The following is a 15,575-nucleotide window of genomic DNA, read 5'->3' as shown; positions in this document are numbered from 1 at the left end:
TTGCAACAAAGCATTTTTTTAATAATATGATTACTGATAATAGAGTCACTGAGCGTTTAAACTTTATGGGCACTAAAGAATATCTTTCTTAATTTATATAATATCTCAAGAATTTGTCAACAAAATTTTCTCAGATTCATCATGAACGGATCGATTCATTAACAATGTTTCATTTTAAATGCATCAAACACTAAGAAAATAAAATGAATCGTTTAAAATAATCGGTCGAAAACAGGTTTAAAAAAACTACTTAAAAAACGATGTACTTAAAACTATAAGCATATATCAAAAAATATATAACTAACATAAATACAATTTAATTACAAAAGCATGCAATTAGCCTAAAAATAATTTAAATCATTGAAAACAGGTTAAAAAAAACTACTTAAAAAACGATGTACTTAAAACTATAAGCATATACAAAAAAATATATAACTAACATAAATACAATTTACTTACAAAAGCATACAACTAATCTAAAAGTAATTTAAATCGTCCGTTGTTAATGGTTGCCATGCCAACAATCAGAACACAGTGCGCATGCGTGAATTTTCTTCGCCTTTTACGGTAGCTCAAATGCGTGAATTTTTCTACGCCAGTTGGGGTAACGCTATGCAGATTATACATTTTTAATTTCCTTTATTCTGCGTTATTTTAATTCAAAAGTACTTCAGAATGAATCTGAAACATGGATTAATTAACAATGTTTAATTCTAAATGCATAAAACATTAAGAAAATAAACAGAATCGTTTGAAATAATCCGCCGAAAAATCTTAACCCTAGCCTCATTACTGTTGGGAGAAAAAAAGAACTAAAGCCTAAATCATTTGGCGTTGGGGAAAATGGAAGATTATTTTGGCGGAAAAGTTGGCGGTGGGGAAAATGGAAGATTTTTTTGGCGGGAAAGTTAGTTTTTAATTAATAATTAAAATTCTAATTAAAATTTCAAAAAAAGGGACCCCAGGTGCACATTCCCGACCTCTAAGGTATACATGTACCAAATTTGGTAGCTGTATGTCAAATGACCTGGCCTGTAGAGCGCCAACACACACACACACACACGCACACACACACACACACACACATTGAGCTTTATTATAAGTATATAGATTTTTTTATTTACACTGATTATAAGTAATATGAAATCTTATTCTACATGTTCTGCAAGAATCCTAATATTTGGGACATAAATTTAATAATTTATTGAAAAATCAATATTGATTTTTTTTTTGTTTACATAAATTGCAAACATTTATCTCTTGATATGCTCTAAATGTGACATTCGTTATTTTGTAAATTTGTGCGTAACAGGACTGCGTAATCTGTTTTTAAAGCCAAACTTTTTAACTTAGAGCGAACAAATATGATGTATTCATTTTGGTGAATGTTAGTGCCAAATGCTCATCTTGGAGAATTTGTATTCTGAAAATTTTCTAATTTATATAATAATTTTGTGTTACTTTTCCTGTTATTTTTTTATCAATAAATATTTTTTAAAGTCATCTCGAATAGAGTCACTATGCTTCTTGAAAATATCACTGAATTGAAAATGTTATTAACAGCAAATATAAGCATTGCCATTTATTAATTTTAAAAATTTATTTATATATTATGTTGATTTTAATTTTTAGGCGATTGGAAACTATCCCAAGTGTTTCAAATGTGTGTTTTGGGCAGCAGATAGGAAAATTTGGTCTGATGAAGGCTGTTACTCTAAACTAATCAACATAACACGAGTGCATTGTTTTTGTGATCATCTGACAAGTTTTGCAGTTATTGTGGTAATTTATTTCTTTTTAAAGAGAATTAATTTCATTTATTTTAATAATAAATATTATCATGGTGATTAATTATTATGGTAATTTATTTATTTTAAAGTGAATTAATTCCATTTATTTTAATAATAATTATTATGATGATAATTTATTTATTTTAAAATGAATTAATTCTATTTATTTTAATAATAATTATTATTATGATAATTTATTTATTTTAACCCTTTAAAGGGCAATTTTTTTCTAGTCATATTATGTTAAAATATTTTTAGGCTTGAAATTAGAATAAGAAAAGGGATTCATTTAGCTTATTAGATAAATTTAATTTGATTAATTAGTTAATTTGGTTAATTAATAATTAAATAACAAATCAAAACTCATCATTTTGTGTGAGATAAAGAACTAAAAGCATCTAAGTTTCTGTCCTTCTAAAAAAATTGTCAAAACTGATGCCAACCTACATAAATTCATACAAAGATTGATAAATTTGGTGGGAAGTTTACTTCCCACGACCCTAGAAAGGGTTAAAGTGAATAAATTTTATTTTTTTAATAATAATAATGATTTATTGTAATGTTGCTATACGTTTTTTATAAATTATAGAATTCTTGTTTTAATCTTTGTTTCACACTTTTGTACTCAATTTGTTTATTAATTATCGTTCCGTTAGCTGAAAACAAAAGTCAAGAAGTTTTTTTTTTTCCTTTACAAAGAGTCATTTTTTATAATTTAACAAAATAATATTATTGAGCTGGAAGATAGTTATTGAAAATGTGAAATAGACATATTTAATTTCTTAAATAAATATATACGTTTAATAATTTATAACATTTTTTAATTCAATTGAATAACTGTGCCAAGTATCAAAAACATTTTTTCCCTTTTAGAATTTTTCTATCTCAAATATTTATGTTATGCAACAAAACTTGATTTCTGTTATTCTAAAGCTAGCTCACTTTTAAAATGTATAAATTTATAACTTCATATTTCCTTAAGTATACAAGCTCTAACTGAAGAAATGTCTAATCATTAAAAGGAGGAAAATTCAAATGAATTAGTTAATCTTTGTTTCATTAAAAACAATAGTTTGGGCTTACCTCTTTGAATCTTTCACCAAATTCCAGTTTCATATTTATCACTGTTTGTGAAATAGGTTTAATCTATTTAAAGAGGATTTCGTTGGTATTTCTACAACAAATTAGATGTAGCAATACACTTTTTACTTATTCTGCTATAAGCAAATATAATTTTAATATGATAGAGTTGTAAGACCAGCATATTATCTGTAATTTGCGAAATGCATTATTGTCCAAATATCGTTTCAAAACGTTCTACAATGCAAGCCATTGGACTTTATTTTATTTTTAACTAAGCAAAATTTTACAATCTTTCTTCAATGGCTTTGGAACAAATGATTGCGCAAAACCATTTTTACAAAAATTTAAATAATTTTTTAAAAACTTTTTTATAAAAATTCAAATAATGAACTTTTTATTGGTACCAATTTTATATAATTTCTCTTATACAATTAATTGTCTTATTCTATTTTAATTCTCTTATTCTATTTTATTTCACAGATTAACATATCTGCAAATTTTATTCCCATCCCCGAATTTATTGCAGACAGTGAGTAATCCTCGTGTTAAATTTAAAACTGCAACCGGCTAATCTGATATCCTCTGCAACATATGAATGAATATATAAAAACAATAATAATAAATATTGATAGGAATTTTTATTTAAATTTATTATTTAATATTATTTTACATATATTATTTGCTAATTTAAAAAGATAAATGACTATACATTAAAAGAGATGCAGGTTGTTAATCCCTGGTTTAGAACAATATGTTCATAAAAAATAAATTTCTGTTATTGCAGCTCCAATTCCTGAAAATTAAAAATGAATTGGCTATTATTGTTAGAAAAATTTCCTCTCTTGAAATTCAATAATCTGTCATATTTTTTTGGTCTATAGTGATATTTTATTACAGTTTCTATCATATTTTTTGAACTTTGACAAACGTTTGTTGTCTTTCATATCTTTTTCATTCTAGTTTTGCTTACATTTTAGGATTTAAAAGTTGGAGCTGAAACTAATGACTTTCATCATGAAATATTGAGTATTATGACGTATTCTGGTAGCTGCTTATCAATATTTGGGCTTGCAATGGTTTTTCTCACTTTCATTGTATTTAGGTATGATGTTTTTTACATTCAAATTCTTAAAAGTCACAATTCAGTTTTACAAATGTTCTTTCATTTGAAGCTTTCTCAAAGAAAATTATATTAAATATCATAAGAAAAATGAACTTGGGGAAAAAAACGGACAAACAATTTTTAATGTAACTTTATTAAAAATAAATAAACAAAATATAATAAATAATAATAAGAAGAGATTTTTACTAATAAATAAATCTAATTGGTTTCAAAGTGGCTGCTGTTTGTAGCGATGCAGAGGCGCAAATGCTTATTGAAATTTTCAGCAATGGGCCGTAAGTCTTCTACCGATAATCTATTCCATTCCCACCGGAGCGATTGCTTTAAGTAGTCCGAAATTTTGTGTGGTTTAGTGATGTCCCTAGACTCCAAAATTGATTGACTCAATTGACTCAAAGAATTGATATATGGCGAGTAAGATGGTCATTTTTCAGATGATATCACGTCCGGAAAATGCACCTCTTGCAATACTCTCGCGTATTATCGCCTTGTGAGCAGATGCGGAGTCTAATTGAAACGCCAATTTACATTGCCAAAATGTTTTTTGGAAATACAACAGTTTCTAGAATGGCCCCTTGGTACACTTTTGATTTATTTAAATGCCCTCATCCCCAAAAACCAGCGGTGTTTTGCCGTTTGTGCAAATTCCATCCCAAAACCATGAATAACTTCGGTTATGCTGGCGATGTTCAACCACTGCCTCGGTGCTTCGAGCATCTACAAACCAGATCCTATCATTCTGGGAATTATGAGTTTGTTGAATGGTAAAGAGCTTCTCATTAGTGAAAAGGAATCTCTCCAAGCGCTGATATGTGGCCAGTCACGAAATTTCCCAGAATCTTTGGAGCTGCACAAGTTTTTCTCCAGTGAGAAACGGAGTTTTTTCGAATTTATAAGGCCCTGTTTTTGCCATTCTTACCGCTGCACTGGTCGGTCACTTATTCGCATTTCAATGAAATTTTCATTCTCATTGAAATCCTCGGATTTCGTTACGCTCGCTTTTCGATGGTCTTACGATTATTGAAAGTGTTCACCATACGTTTTCGTTCACTTTCTAGGCGTCGATCATTATTGAGAAGCTCTTTGAAACGGCAGATTTCATCAGGCATTATTTGCCGAGGCACATTAAGCAAACGAACGATTTCAAACTGTCGTTTTCCTTGCTCAAACAACTATAAAAGAGCAGATCTTTTGCCTGACATTGTAAAACAGTCAACAAATAACGCGTAAACTAAGAGCTATATTTAAAAATACTTTATAATTAAAATGGCAGAAAAAATGAAATGAACACACAAATTAAAAAGAAATTATTTAACTTCTATAATGCAATAACTTTGTCCAAAGGTTTTTTTGCCGCACCCTGTATCTATATAATATATTATATGTTCGGAATCATAAATAGGTGTTAGTGTTCGAGCCAAAATAAAAGAAGAATTTTTCTTTACATACAGCACACACTTTATGTAAATAACACCATTTAATGAAAACTTTTAAGAAATTGATATATATTTATACTTGCAAATTTGTGTATATGATTTATTGCATTTTTAAATTTCAAAGTTTTGACAATATTTTTTTAATTTAAAAGTAAGTCCAATAAAAAAAACGTTTATCATTGTAGAATTGCATGACTATAAAACCCTATTATAATTGAAGAAAAATGTAGCATTCCCAAAATTGTGTTGTTTGTTGATCTGTAATTTTGCATCGTGTCTCCTAAGTCTTTTTTTAATGCTTTATCAGATGTATTACTAATGCAAAAATGTTTCTTCTCTTCTTTCAGGAAATGGAGAGCAGAGCTGAAGCACAAAATTATATTTAACTTATCCCTTGCTTTGGCTTTGTTTCTGTTTGCATTCCTGGTTGGTGTTGAAAAGAAGCATTGGAATAATGGATGCATGGCAATTTCTATACTTCTACATTTTTCTGTGTTGGCCATATTTACATGGATGTTAATAGAAGCCTATTTTCAATATCTCAGATTAGTGAAAGTTATTGGAACTTATATACCTCGTTTCCTGCAAAAGGCCTTGTTATTTGGATGGGGTATAGTAAATATCTTTGTTTGAATTTTATTATATACAGTATCTAGCTAAAGATGGAAAAGATATTTTTTAAGTAGTTGGATAAATGTTTGTAACTTATCAACACAAGTTTGTGTTGCCATCTGTTGAAATTGTTACATATGAAATTTTAATAATGTTTTCTATCTTTCAACCACACTTTATATAAATAATATCAGTAATCATACATGTTATTAGAATGAAAATTAGAATAAAAATTAACACTTTATTTTATATTCCAGAGAAATAAAACTATACAATGTTTTGTAATTACCATATATAATTATTACATGAAAAATTGATGTCATATTATGTCATAGTTTTAGCTAATGGAATAGTTTGATTATTATAAGAAGTAGAATCATATTTGGACAAGATTTTATGGGAACAAGGTATGGTACGGAACAAGACTTTACATATGACAGAGTTTACGAATTGTTTTTATTTGATTGGTCTAAATATAGGGTTTTAATTTATACCTTCGACAATACCATTATTTTTAAATAATTAAATAATTAGATCGTCATCTACCAGTTATGGAGGATTTTATTTTATTTTAGAAAAGAATGTTAGATTATTATTTTTTTACTTCAATGATATTATAAGATTAATCAGTATGTAAACTTGCTTTATAAAATCAAAAAATCAATAGTAGTAAACTTTGAATATGTGAATTATTTGCGAATGATGAAAAATAACTCTTTACTTTTTGTTATTACCGCTAGTGTTGAACAAAAGCTATGCTGAAAGTTTGAGGGCCCTTTCCTCGAAATTGGCAGGCTATTGCACTTTCATATTTTAAGAATGAACATTCTAAAAGCATACTACCATTATATTGATTATTATCTCGAACTCAATTTTTCAACTCGTGCCCTCTCCTTATTAAGCGTTACCGAAAAATTGAGGCATTGTTATTTTAATTTAGTTTAATGTTTTTAAATTTATCCATAATCCAATGGCATTATAAAAATTAAAATACTGCAGTTAATACAAGATGTGGCAGAAAATTCCGGATAAACAATTTTTAATATCACTTGATTAAAAATGAATAAATTAACAAATAATAATAAGAATAGATTTCTATTAACAAATAAATTTTATTCGTTTCAAAATGGCCGCTTTTCTTAGTGATACAGAAGAGCAAACGCTTATTGCGATTTTCAACAATGGGCCGCAAGTCTTCTACCTTTAATCCATCCCATTCCCGCCAAAGTCATTGCTTTAGAGACTCCAAATTTTTGTGTCGTTTGGTGCAAGCCCGAGACTCTAAAATGGACCATACACTGTAATCATGAGATAGAGATTCCTTCGAGTATTGTGTTCCTTCTCCTGATGATACCATGTCTGGAAAATTCGCCTTCCACCACTCTTCTGTCTTTTTAGCCTTGTGAGTTGGTGCGGAGTCTTGTTGAAATCCCAGCTTTACATTGCCGAAGTTCATTTTGGCTCATTGAAATACAACTTCTAGAATGTCCCGTTCATACACTTTTTGATTTTTTTAATGCCTTCATACACAAAAAACAGAGATGTTTAGCCGTTTGCGCAAATTCCGCCCCAAACCATGACCGACTTTGGATTTTTGCGATCTTTAACAATTGCTGAAGTGCTTGGAGTATCTACAGACTAGATCGTATAGTTCTAGGAGTTATGAACTTTTGCACGTTAAAGAGCTTCTCATTTTTGACAAGAAATCCCTCTTAGCGGTGACTTGGAGCCGTACGAGTTTGTTTTCTTCAGTGAGAAGCTGAACTTTTTTGAAACTCGTAAGGTTTTATCTCAAGCTCTGTTTTTGCCATTCGTCGCACTCATCAGTCCCTTATTCCCAGTTCAAGAGCGATCTTTCACATGGAAACACTCGAATTTCATTGAACTCGCTTTTTGATAACTTTACGGCTATTGAAAGTGTGAACAAAAACTTATGGTGAACTTCTTGGACTTTGACAAGCTGTTTGAAACGATAGATTGTATCCAACACAGTTTTCCTATTCATATTAAGCAAAAGAATGGCTTTATATTTTTTTTACTTTTGCACTTTTTTTGCATTTTGCGTACTTAAAAAACTCTAAATTGCATATCTTTTGCTTGGCGTTATAAAAAAGCCAAAAAACAATGCGTAAAGATATATTATAAAACATATTATAAATAAAGTAGTAGACAAAAAGAAATGAACAAAAATTTTTAAAAAAAATTAATTAACTTATTTCTATGATGTAATAACTTCGTCAGAATTTTTTGCAACACCCTGTAATATCAACATCAGGTCAAATTCCAAGGTTAGACAGAAATAAAGATTCATTGATATCTGTTCTTTAATTTTTGTTTATGAAGTAAGAAGTGCGCATCATTGTAATTAATAGCTTCAAAATCTTGCCTTATAAGGAGTACCTCTTGTGATAGTGGTAATCGTTTTAAGTTGCGACCATAATCTCTACAACAGTGATTCACATAAGTAGTAAGTTTAGTTTATATTATCTTTTTAACACGCATTTCACATGTACATATAAAAATGTATCCAACCTGCTTTATTTTGGCTTCGTTCATCATGCGATCATAAAATTGGTATCAATAGTAAGAAATTGATGAACTTTTAAAGATTTTTGAATTAAAAATTTCTTATGGGGCTTTCTATATATTGAAATATGAGCAAACTTCAAAATTTCTAATGGCAACACCCATTTTCCTCATCAAATTTCAAAAATGCATCTAAAGTTATTTCCAGAAATAAAATTTCATTAGTTTATACTTATTCGTTTCAAAATTATGAACTTAAAAATGTTGACCTTCTAATATTAGAATAAAATTTTGGATTTTTATTCAGATCTTAAAAATAATATAGGGTATAATCTGGGTTAATATAGTTAACCCAGATTTTTTTTGTTGTCAAAATATAAGGTCTTCTATATATTCTCCACACATATTTAATTTTTAAAATAATTTTTAATGCACCCAAAAATTTCGAAATTAGATTAGATTTCGAATTAGTCCGCAGCCATTTAAAATATTTTAATTTGGGCAAAAATCGAAGAGCAATGTCGTTTTATGGGGATGAAATTGCAGCTAATATTCAATTGACATATTGCCCAAATTATTTCTCTTGATAGTTAACGCATAAAAAAGCATAATAATATTTTTTACAAAAGTCACAAATTTCATAAGATAAATTTGCCGTAATTTTAATTATTATAATATTGTTTCTACTCATAAATAGAATTCAAAAATTCAGGCATCAAAACTTTATAAGAAACCGCATTTAGTTTTAATTTTTTTTGGTGCAAAATTTATCATATATTTATTCCTTACACATGTGGAAGCGAAGAATTTCAAATATTTTCAGTCATTCGCAAAATACTGTTTAATATTTTAGTTTACACTATTTTGAAAAATATCTTCATTTCAGTTGCTGGTTGACTGGCAAAGTGTTCTACATTGCCGTAGCTGGCCCTTCACTATCAATGTTGGCTGCGAATTTTGTAATTTTTGTATTAATACTGTATTCTAACACTTGCGGGAAATCAAAGAAAGTTTTGAGAAGCAACGTAAATGAAAGGAAAGAACTGATCGCACGAGCAACAGCTATCTTTTGCGTTTCAGTGTTACTATGTAAGAAAGAAAAAAAGAAAATGGCTCCATTTTAATTTATTTTTTACATATATACTGTTTAATTTACCTGCTGTGGAACGAAAGGATGTGTATTTTAATGACTTATTCATTTCATAAATTATGCTGCTTTACTTAACTATTTTACTACTCATTAAATTATTTACAGAATAAAAACCAGCACTTAACTTATTTATAGAGGGGAAAAAAACCAGTCTCCCCAAAACAACTCACCTACTCTCTAATACACTTGACATGCCAGAGAAAGCCTTACATAGCACTGGCATGCAATAGTTAAGAAATATTTTTTTCCATGAATTTAGCATTTAGAATCTATCACATCATTCTTGGCGAGTTATTTGGCGATTAAGCCTTTGTAGGCGTTAATAGTATCCGAAAATCGAACCAATGTTTTAGATGCGTTTTTCCCAATTGATTAAAACAAAAGTTTGACGCAAAACTACACTTGTAGCCACAAAGTCACATACGAAATTTGATACATTTAAGATATTGCGTTTTTGAATTATCGTGTTTAAATGTTTCTGAAAGTACTGATCGACAGATGGTCAACCCCTCATTGTATTTGGATAAATTTCGATAGGTATATAGACTATAGATATTAAATCTGTGTACCGCATCTTATCTATCTAGCTTTATTCGTTTTATAATTATCTTATTCAAACAGCCGTATAGACGGACAGATTTTACTCAAAATTTGATTGAAATGTGCAAATTTGATATAAAGACCGTATACCAAATTTCATCCATCTAAATCAAATCGTCTTTTAGTTTTCTTTATTACAGACTAGCCGCCTTTGGCGACCAGCCGGTTCGCCAATCTTAATGTTCGTTAAAATTTTAATAATTAAATATTTTATGCAATTTCTACTTTAATAGCTTCTTCATCAAAATATTTTAAAACTTCAAATTTTGATTATCATATAATTAATTCATAATATTATAAAGGCCTTCAGTCATAACGTAATATGTATCTCTCTCATTTTCTGTTAGCACCCGTAGAATTTATGCTTTAAATTAAAGTGGAAAGAATTTATGTTCAATTAATATAATAATATTTTTTACTGAAACAAAGCATTTTTTTATAATCTGATTACTGAAAATAGAGTCACTCAGCGTTTAAACTTTATGGGCACTAAAGAATATCTTTTTAAATTTATGTAATATCTCAAGAGTTGGTCAACAAAATTTTTTTAGATTCATTATGAGCAGATCGATTAATTAACAATGTTTAAATTTAAATGCATCAAACACTAAGAAAATAAAACGAATCGTTTAAAATAAACGGTTGAAAACAGGTTTTAAAAAAACTACTTAAAAAACGATGTACTTAAAACTATAAGCATATACAAAAAATATATAACATAAATACAATTTACTTACAAAAGCATGCAACTAACCCAAAAATAATTTAAATCATCCATTGATAACGTTGTCAGGGCAACAATCAGAACAGAATGAGCATGCGTGAATTTTCTTCGCCGGTTACGTAACGCAAATACGTGATTTTTTCTACGCCAGTTGGGGTAACGCTATGCGGAAGAGAAATCCTGTCGTTTATTCTTGACTAGCGTCATTTAGAAAAACAAGCAGCTCAAATGAAGGCTTTAAATGTGTTTATTATATTGCTGTCTGACAGCATTTCAAAGCAAATCAATATGGTTCTGGGATTTCTATTAACTATAACATAAACATAGACCAGTTTTCCCAAAGTTATTCTCCAGTACATTATATTACATAGTCAAAGATATAATGGTCATCTATATATTACTATAATAATCCTAGATTAAATTGGTCTTCTATTATAAAACTTCCTGTCAAATGTTCAGCTGCAGTTTTCCTTTTTTTTCCACCTTCTACGAGGATTCAATCTGAAATGCTTGGGTCAAAAAGAAAATAGTAATAATACATGACATACAGTTTAGTATTAATATCCGTGGTGGCAGAAATGACAGCCTGAAAAAACTGATATTATAAATAATGATAATTTTGTTTTGTTTTAGCTATTCCAAGAGACAATTTATAAAAATTGCTAAAATCTTTAATTTGTTATAACTCCTCTAACATTTTTACTTTCTCGTATATTAATTGCCAAAAAATTCGAGCTCCAGATTTTGACGAATCTCCACGTATTAGACCTACCAGAGTTCGAAAAGCACATTTTTGGAAAATATCGGTTTGTCTATCTTTGACAAAAATAAATCAAAATTAGACAGTTGAAATTCAGTATACTTAACTCCACACTTTCAGATTTCTATCAAATTTTGAGTAAACTTTGTCCAGAGGAGGTCCGGCTGTTCGAATTTAAATTAACAGGATAATTACAAACAAAGAAGGCTAGAGACATAAAATTCGGTGCACAGATTTAACATCTACAGTGTAGATACCTGCCAAATTTTGAGCCAAATCCAAAGAGAGGTTGATTGTCTGCCTGTCTGTACTTTCAGAAACGTAAACGCGATACCTCAGAAACAGAAACATGATAATTCAAAATACATGGACTTAAATATATCAAATTTGGTATGGGATTTTGTATCAATCGGTTGAATGAAACGCATCTAAAGTACAAATTCGATTTTCGGACACTATTAATCGATTCATAGCTAAATAACACGCCAAGGATGGCATGATAAATTCAGTAAAGCTATTAAATTCCCACCAAAGGTTAATATTTCGTAACTATTGTACTCTAATGCCATCCAAAGCGTTATGCAGCAAGGCAAGTTTATTAGAGAGTATACGAGAAAGTTTTGGGAAGACCGCTTCACTGATTCTCAATATTTTTGTAAATTAACTGGTTTTAGCAGTGTTTAAGTTGTTTGTATTTTTCAATTTCAATTAATATTTTACTCTTTTTTTTTTAGGATTATCATGGTTGTTTGGATTTCTGGCTGTAGGGGAAACTAAATTGGTATTCCAATATCTATTTACTATCACAACCACACCACAAAGATTTTTAATTTTTTTCTTTTTTGTAAGTATTTTGTTATTGTGCGATTTTTATACTTTTATACGCTTTTGTCATTTTGCAGCTCCAAGATGAAAATGTATTTTAATTTATTTAATTTAAATCATTATTATGGATATTTTTCCTTATATTTGTACATAAAAAAACTTTTGTAGAATATAGTATATAATTTGCTCATTGTTATGATATTACTTTGACATTTTGCTTATGAACACATACTTTTCCTATAAATATTTAGTTAAGCATAAGACAATTTGAATTTAACTTAGAAACTTTGAACTATTAAAAAAACAAGGAATGCTTTTGGATATATATATATATATATTCTGTCTTAACTAGTATCTGTTATATTTAGTATTTACTTGCCACTGCTAACGGTCATTTGGTTTGCAGAATTCAATGATTACTAAAACTCACAGCTAAATATTTTAAATAACTTCATAATTTTTTCAACAAAATATTTTTAGATTTCAAATTTTGATAAATATATACTGTATTAAAAGCCTTCCATTATTTTATATATTGTACTATGCAATTACCTAATTTTTTTGCTGTGTCTTTACGCATTCAGTTACGTCATAAAAAAAGGGCAGCAATGTTTAAAAATGGAAGCATTTTAAAAATTTTTTACCATTACTTAATTTTGAAGTTAGCCCTTAATTGTAAGTATCATAAAAGTTCAAAAAAATTTTAAAAACACAGTTATACTAAGAAGGTCTCAATGAAATCTTTGTAGCAACAGTAAAAACATTTATGTTTCATTACAAAAAGGCACTTAATATATTTTTTTAATTAATTAAAAATTTATGTGGTAAAAAGTTTATCGTTAAAAAGATGATTTTTTGAATTTTAAGGTGATAAGAATAATTTTTATGCTGTGTTTTTTTGACAAGTTATTGATGAAAAACACCAAAATATCGCTTAATTTTTAATTAATTAAAATTTCTAAAATATCCTTCCGAAGTGTATATTTCCCCTCACTTAAATAAATATCTGCCAAATTTTATAGCTTTACATCAAACAGTCTGGCTTGTAGAACGCAAACATACATTCATTTTTATTATTAGTGGAGATGGAGATGATTTGACGCATTGTTTGTAACATTCTAAAAAACAATTGGTTTATAATATTCCAAGAAATGTCTTAGCATAAGCATTTGGTTTATCTTTAACAACATTTTTAATATTTTTGTAGATATATCGCCGAAAGAGCGCAAGGGATGAATGGGTCAAGTTGCTGAAAGTGTCTTCTTTATCTGAATCTTTCCAAAATGGCGGCACAGGAATGGAGGAAAGAATTCAAGATAAAGCTGTGTGCAAAGAAGCAAACCGTATATCGCAAATGAATGATTGAAAGATTTTTTTGAAAAGGAAAAATCAGTGAAATTTGAAGATAAAAGATAAATAATATCATTCAATTATAAAAAAAACCCCTGAAATTATAGTTGATGATAGTCCAAATAGGTCCATTGCCCAAATCTATGTTCTGTACATCTCAATTTTATTCGCTGTGCAACTTATAACGATACATACTTTTTAAACTTTCTGTTTATCTTTCTTGTTTTTTATTACTACTGGTTCTCTTATTCTAAATCATATATATATATATACAAGTTTAAACAGAGAGTGTTTCAAACTATGTTTCAGTTAGATACAGGGACATTTTTTAATATTAAATTTTAAAAAGAAACTCTGAAAAATTGGAATAATAATGTTAAAATTGATATGAAATAATGTATCGCATTACCCTATAATTCCATTGCATCTATCAAATATAATCCATGTCACTCTTCTTTTATCTATTCTATCTCCCTTTAAAATCTTTTAAGATGCAAGTTAAAAGAATAGGCTCATTATTTGTAATTGGGTTAAACAGACAATGTACATTTACATAAATGTAAATGCAACAATTGTAAACCAATAAATTGTATGTAAAAGTGTCTAGTCTCTGCGTCAAAATATTGCTCTTGATATATAAGAGGATTTGCAGTCACATGCATTAGTTTTTTAACGTCTTATAATTAACTAGCCACCTTTGGCGACCAGCCGGTTCGCCAATCTTAATATTCGTTAAAATTTTAATAATTAAATATTTTATGCAATTCCTACTTTAATAGCTTCTTCATCAAAATATTTTAAAACTTCCAATTTTGATAGTCATATAATTTACTCATAATATTATAAAGGCCTTCAGACATAACGAAATATGTATCTCTCTAATTTTCTGTTAGCTCCCGTAGAATTTATGCCTTAAATTAAAGTGGAAAGGATTAATCTGTAATTAATATAATATTATTTTTTACTGAAACAAAGCATTTTTTTATAATATGATTACTGAAAACAGAGTCACTGATTTTAAACTTTATGGTCACTAAAGAATATCTTCCTTAATTTATGTAATATCTCAAGAATTTGTCAACAAAATTTTCTCAGATTCATCATGAGCAGATCGATTAATTAAGAATGTTTAATTTTAAATGCATCAAACATTAAGAAAATAAAACGAATCGTTTAAAATTATCGGTTGAAAAAGGTTAAAAAAATCTGCTTAAAAAACGATGTACTTAAAACTATAAGCATATACAAACAATATATAACTACCATAAATACAATTTAATTACAAAAGCCTACAACTAACCTAAAAATAAACCGTTGATAATAGATGTCAACAACCAGAACACAATGCGCATGCGTGAATTTTCATCGCCAGTTACGGTAACGCAAATGAATGAATTTTTCTACACCAGTTGGGGTAACGCTATGCAAATTACAAATTTTTAATTTCCTTTATTCTGTTTTATTTTAATTCAAAAGTACTTCAGAATGAATCTGAAAGATCGATTCATTAGCAATGTTTAATTTTAAATGCATCCAACATTAAGAAAATAAACAGAATCGTTTGAAATAATCGGCCGAAAAATGTTAACCCTAACC

The 15,575-nt window shown here is 28.5% G+C and overlaps 1 protein-coding gene across 1 annotated transcript in view; it reads left to right on the top strand.

Annotated features, from left to right (window-relative positions):
- LOC129974239 (adhesion G-protein coupled receptor G2-like) overlaps positions 1-14,514 on the top strand; it is a 32,914-nt gene extending 18,400 nt beyond the window's left edge. The window contains exons 8-12 of the mRNA XM_056087543.1: positions 1,633-1,782; positions 3,851-3,975; positions 5,780-6,042; positions 12,539-12,648; positions 13,837-14,514. Of these exons, the coding sequence (XP_055943518.1) occupies positions 1,633-1,782; positions 3,851-3,975; positions 5,780-6,042; positions 12,539-12,648; positions 13,837-13,995 (807 nt within the window). The 3' untranslated portion in view covers positions 13,996-14,514. The remainder of the gene's footprint in view (positions 1-1,632; positions 1,783-3,850; positions 3,976-5,779; positions 6,043-12,538; positions 12,649-13,836) is intronic.
- Positions 14,515-15,575: the final 1,061 nt, after the last annotated feature.

Source organism: Argiope bruennichi, chromosome 1 (genome assembly GCF_947563725.1).
Source record: "Argiope bruennichi chromosome 1, qqArgBrue1.1, whole genome shotgun sequence".
Taxonomy (NCBI): domain Eukaryota; kingdom Metazoa; phylum Arthropoda; class Arachnida; order Araneae; family Araneidae; genus Argiope; species Argiope bruennichi.
Note: the sequence above shows the minus strand (reverse complement) of the source record. Positions and strands in the feature narration are given on the sequence as shown.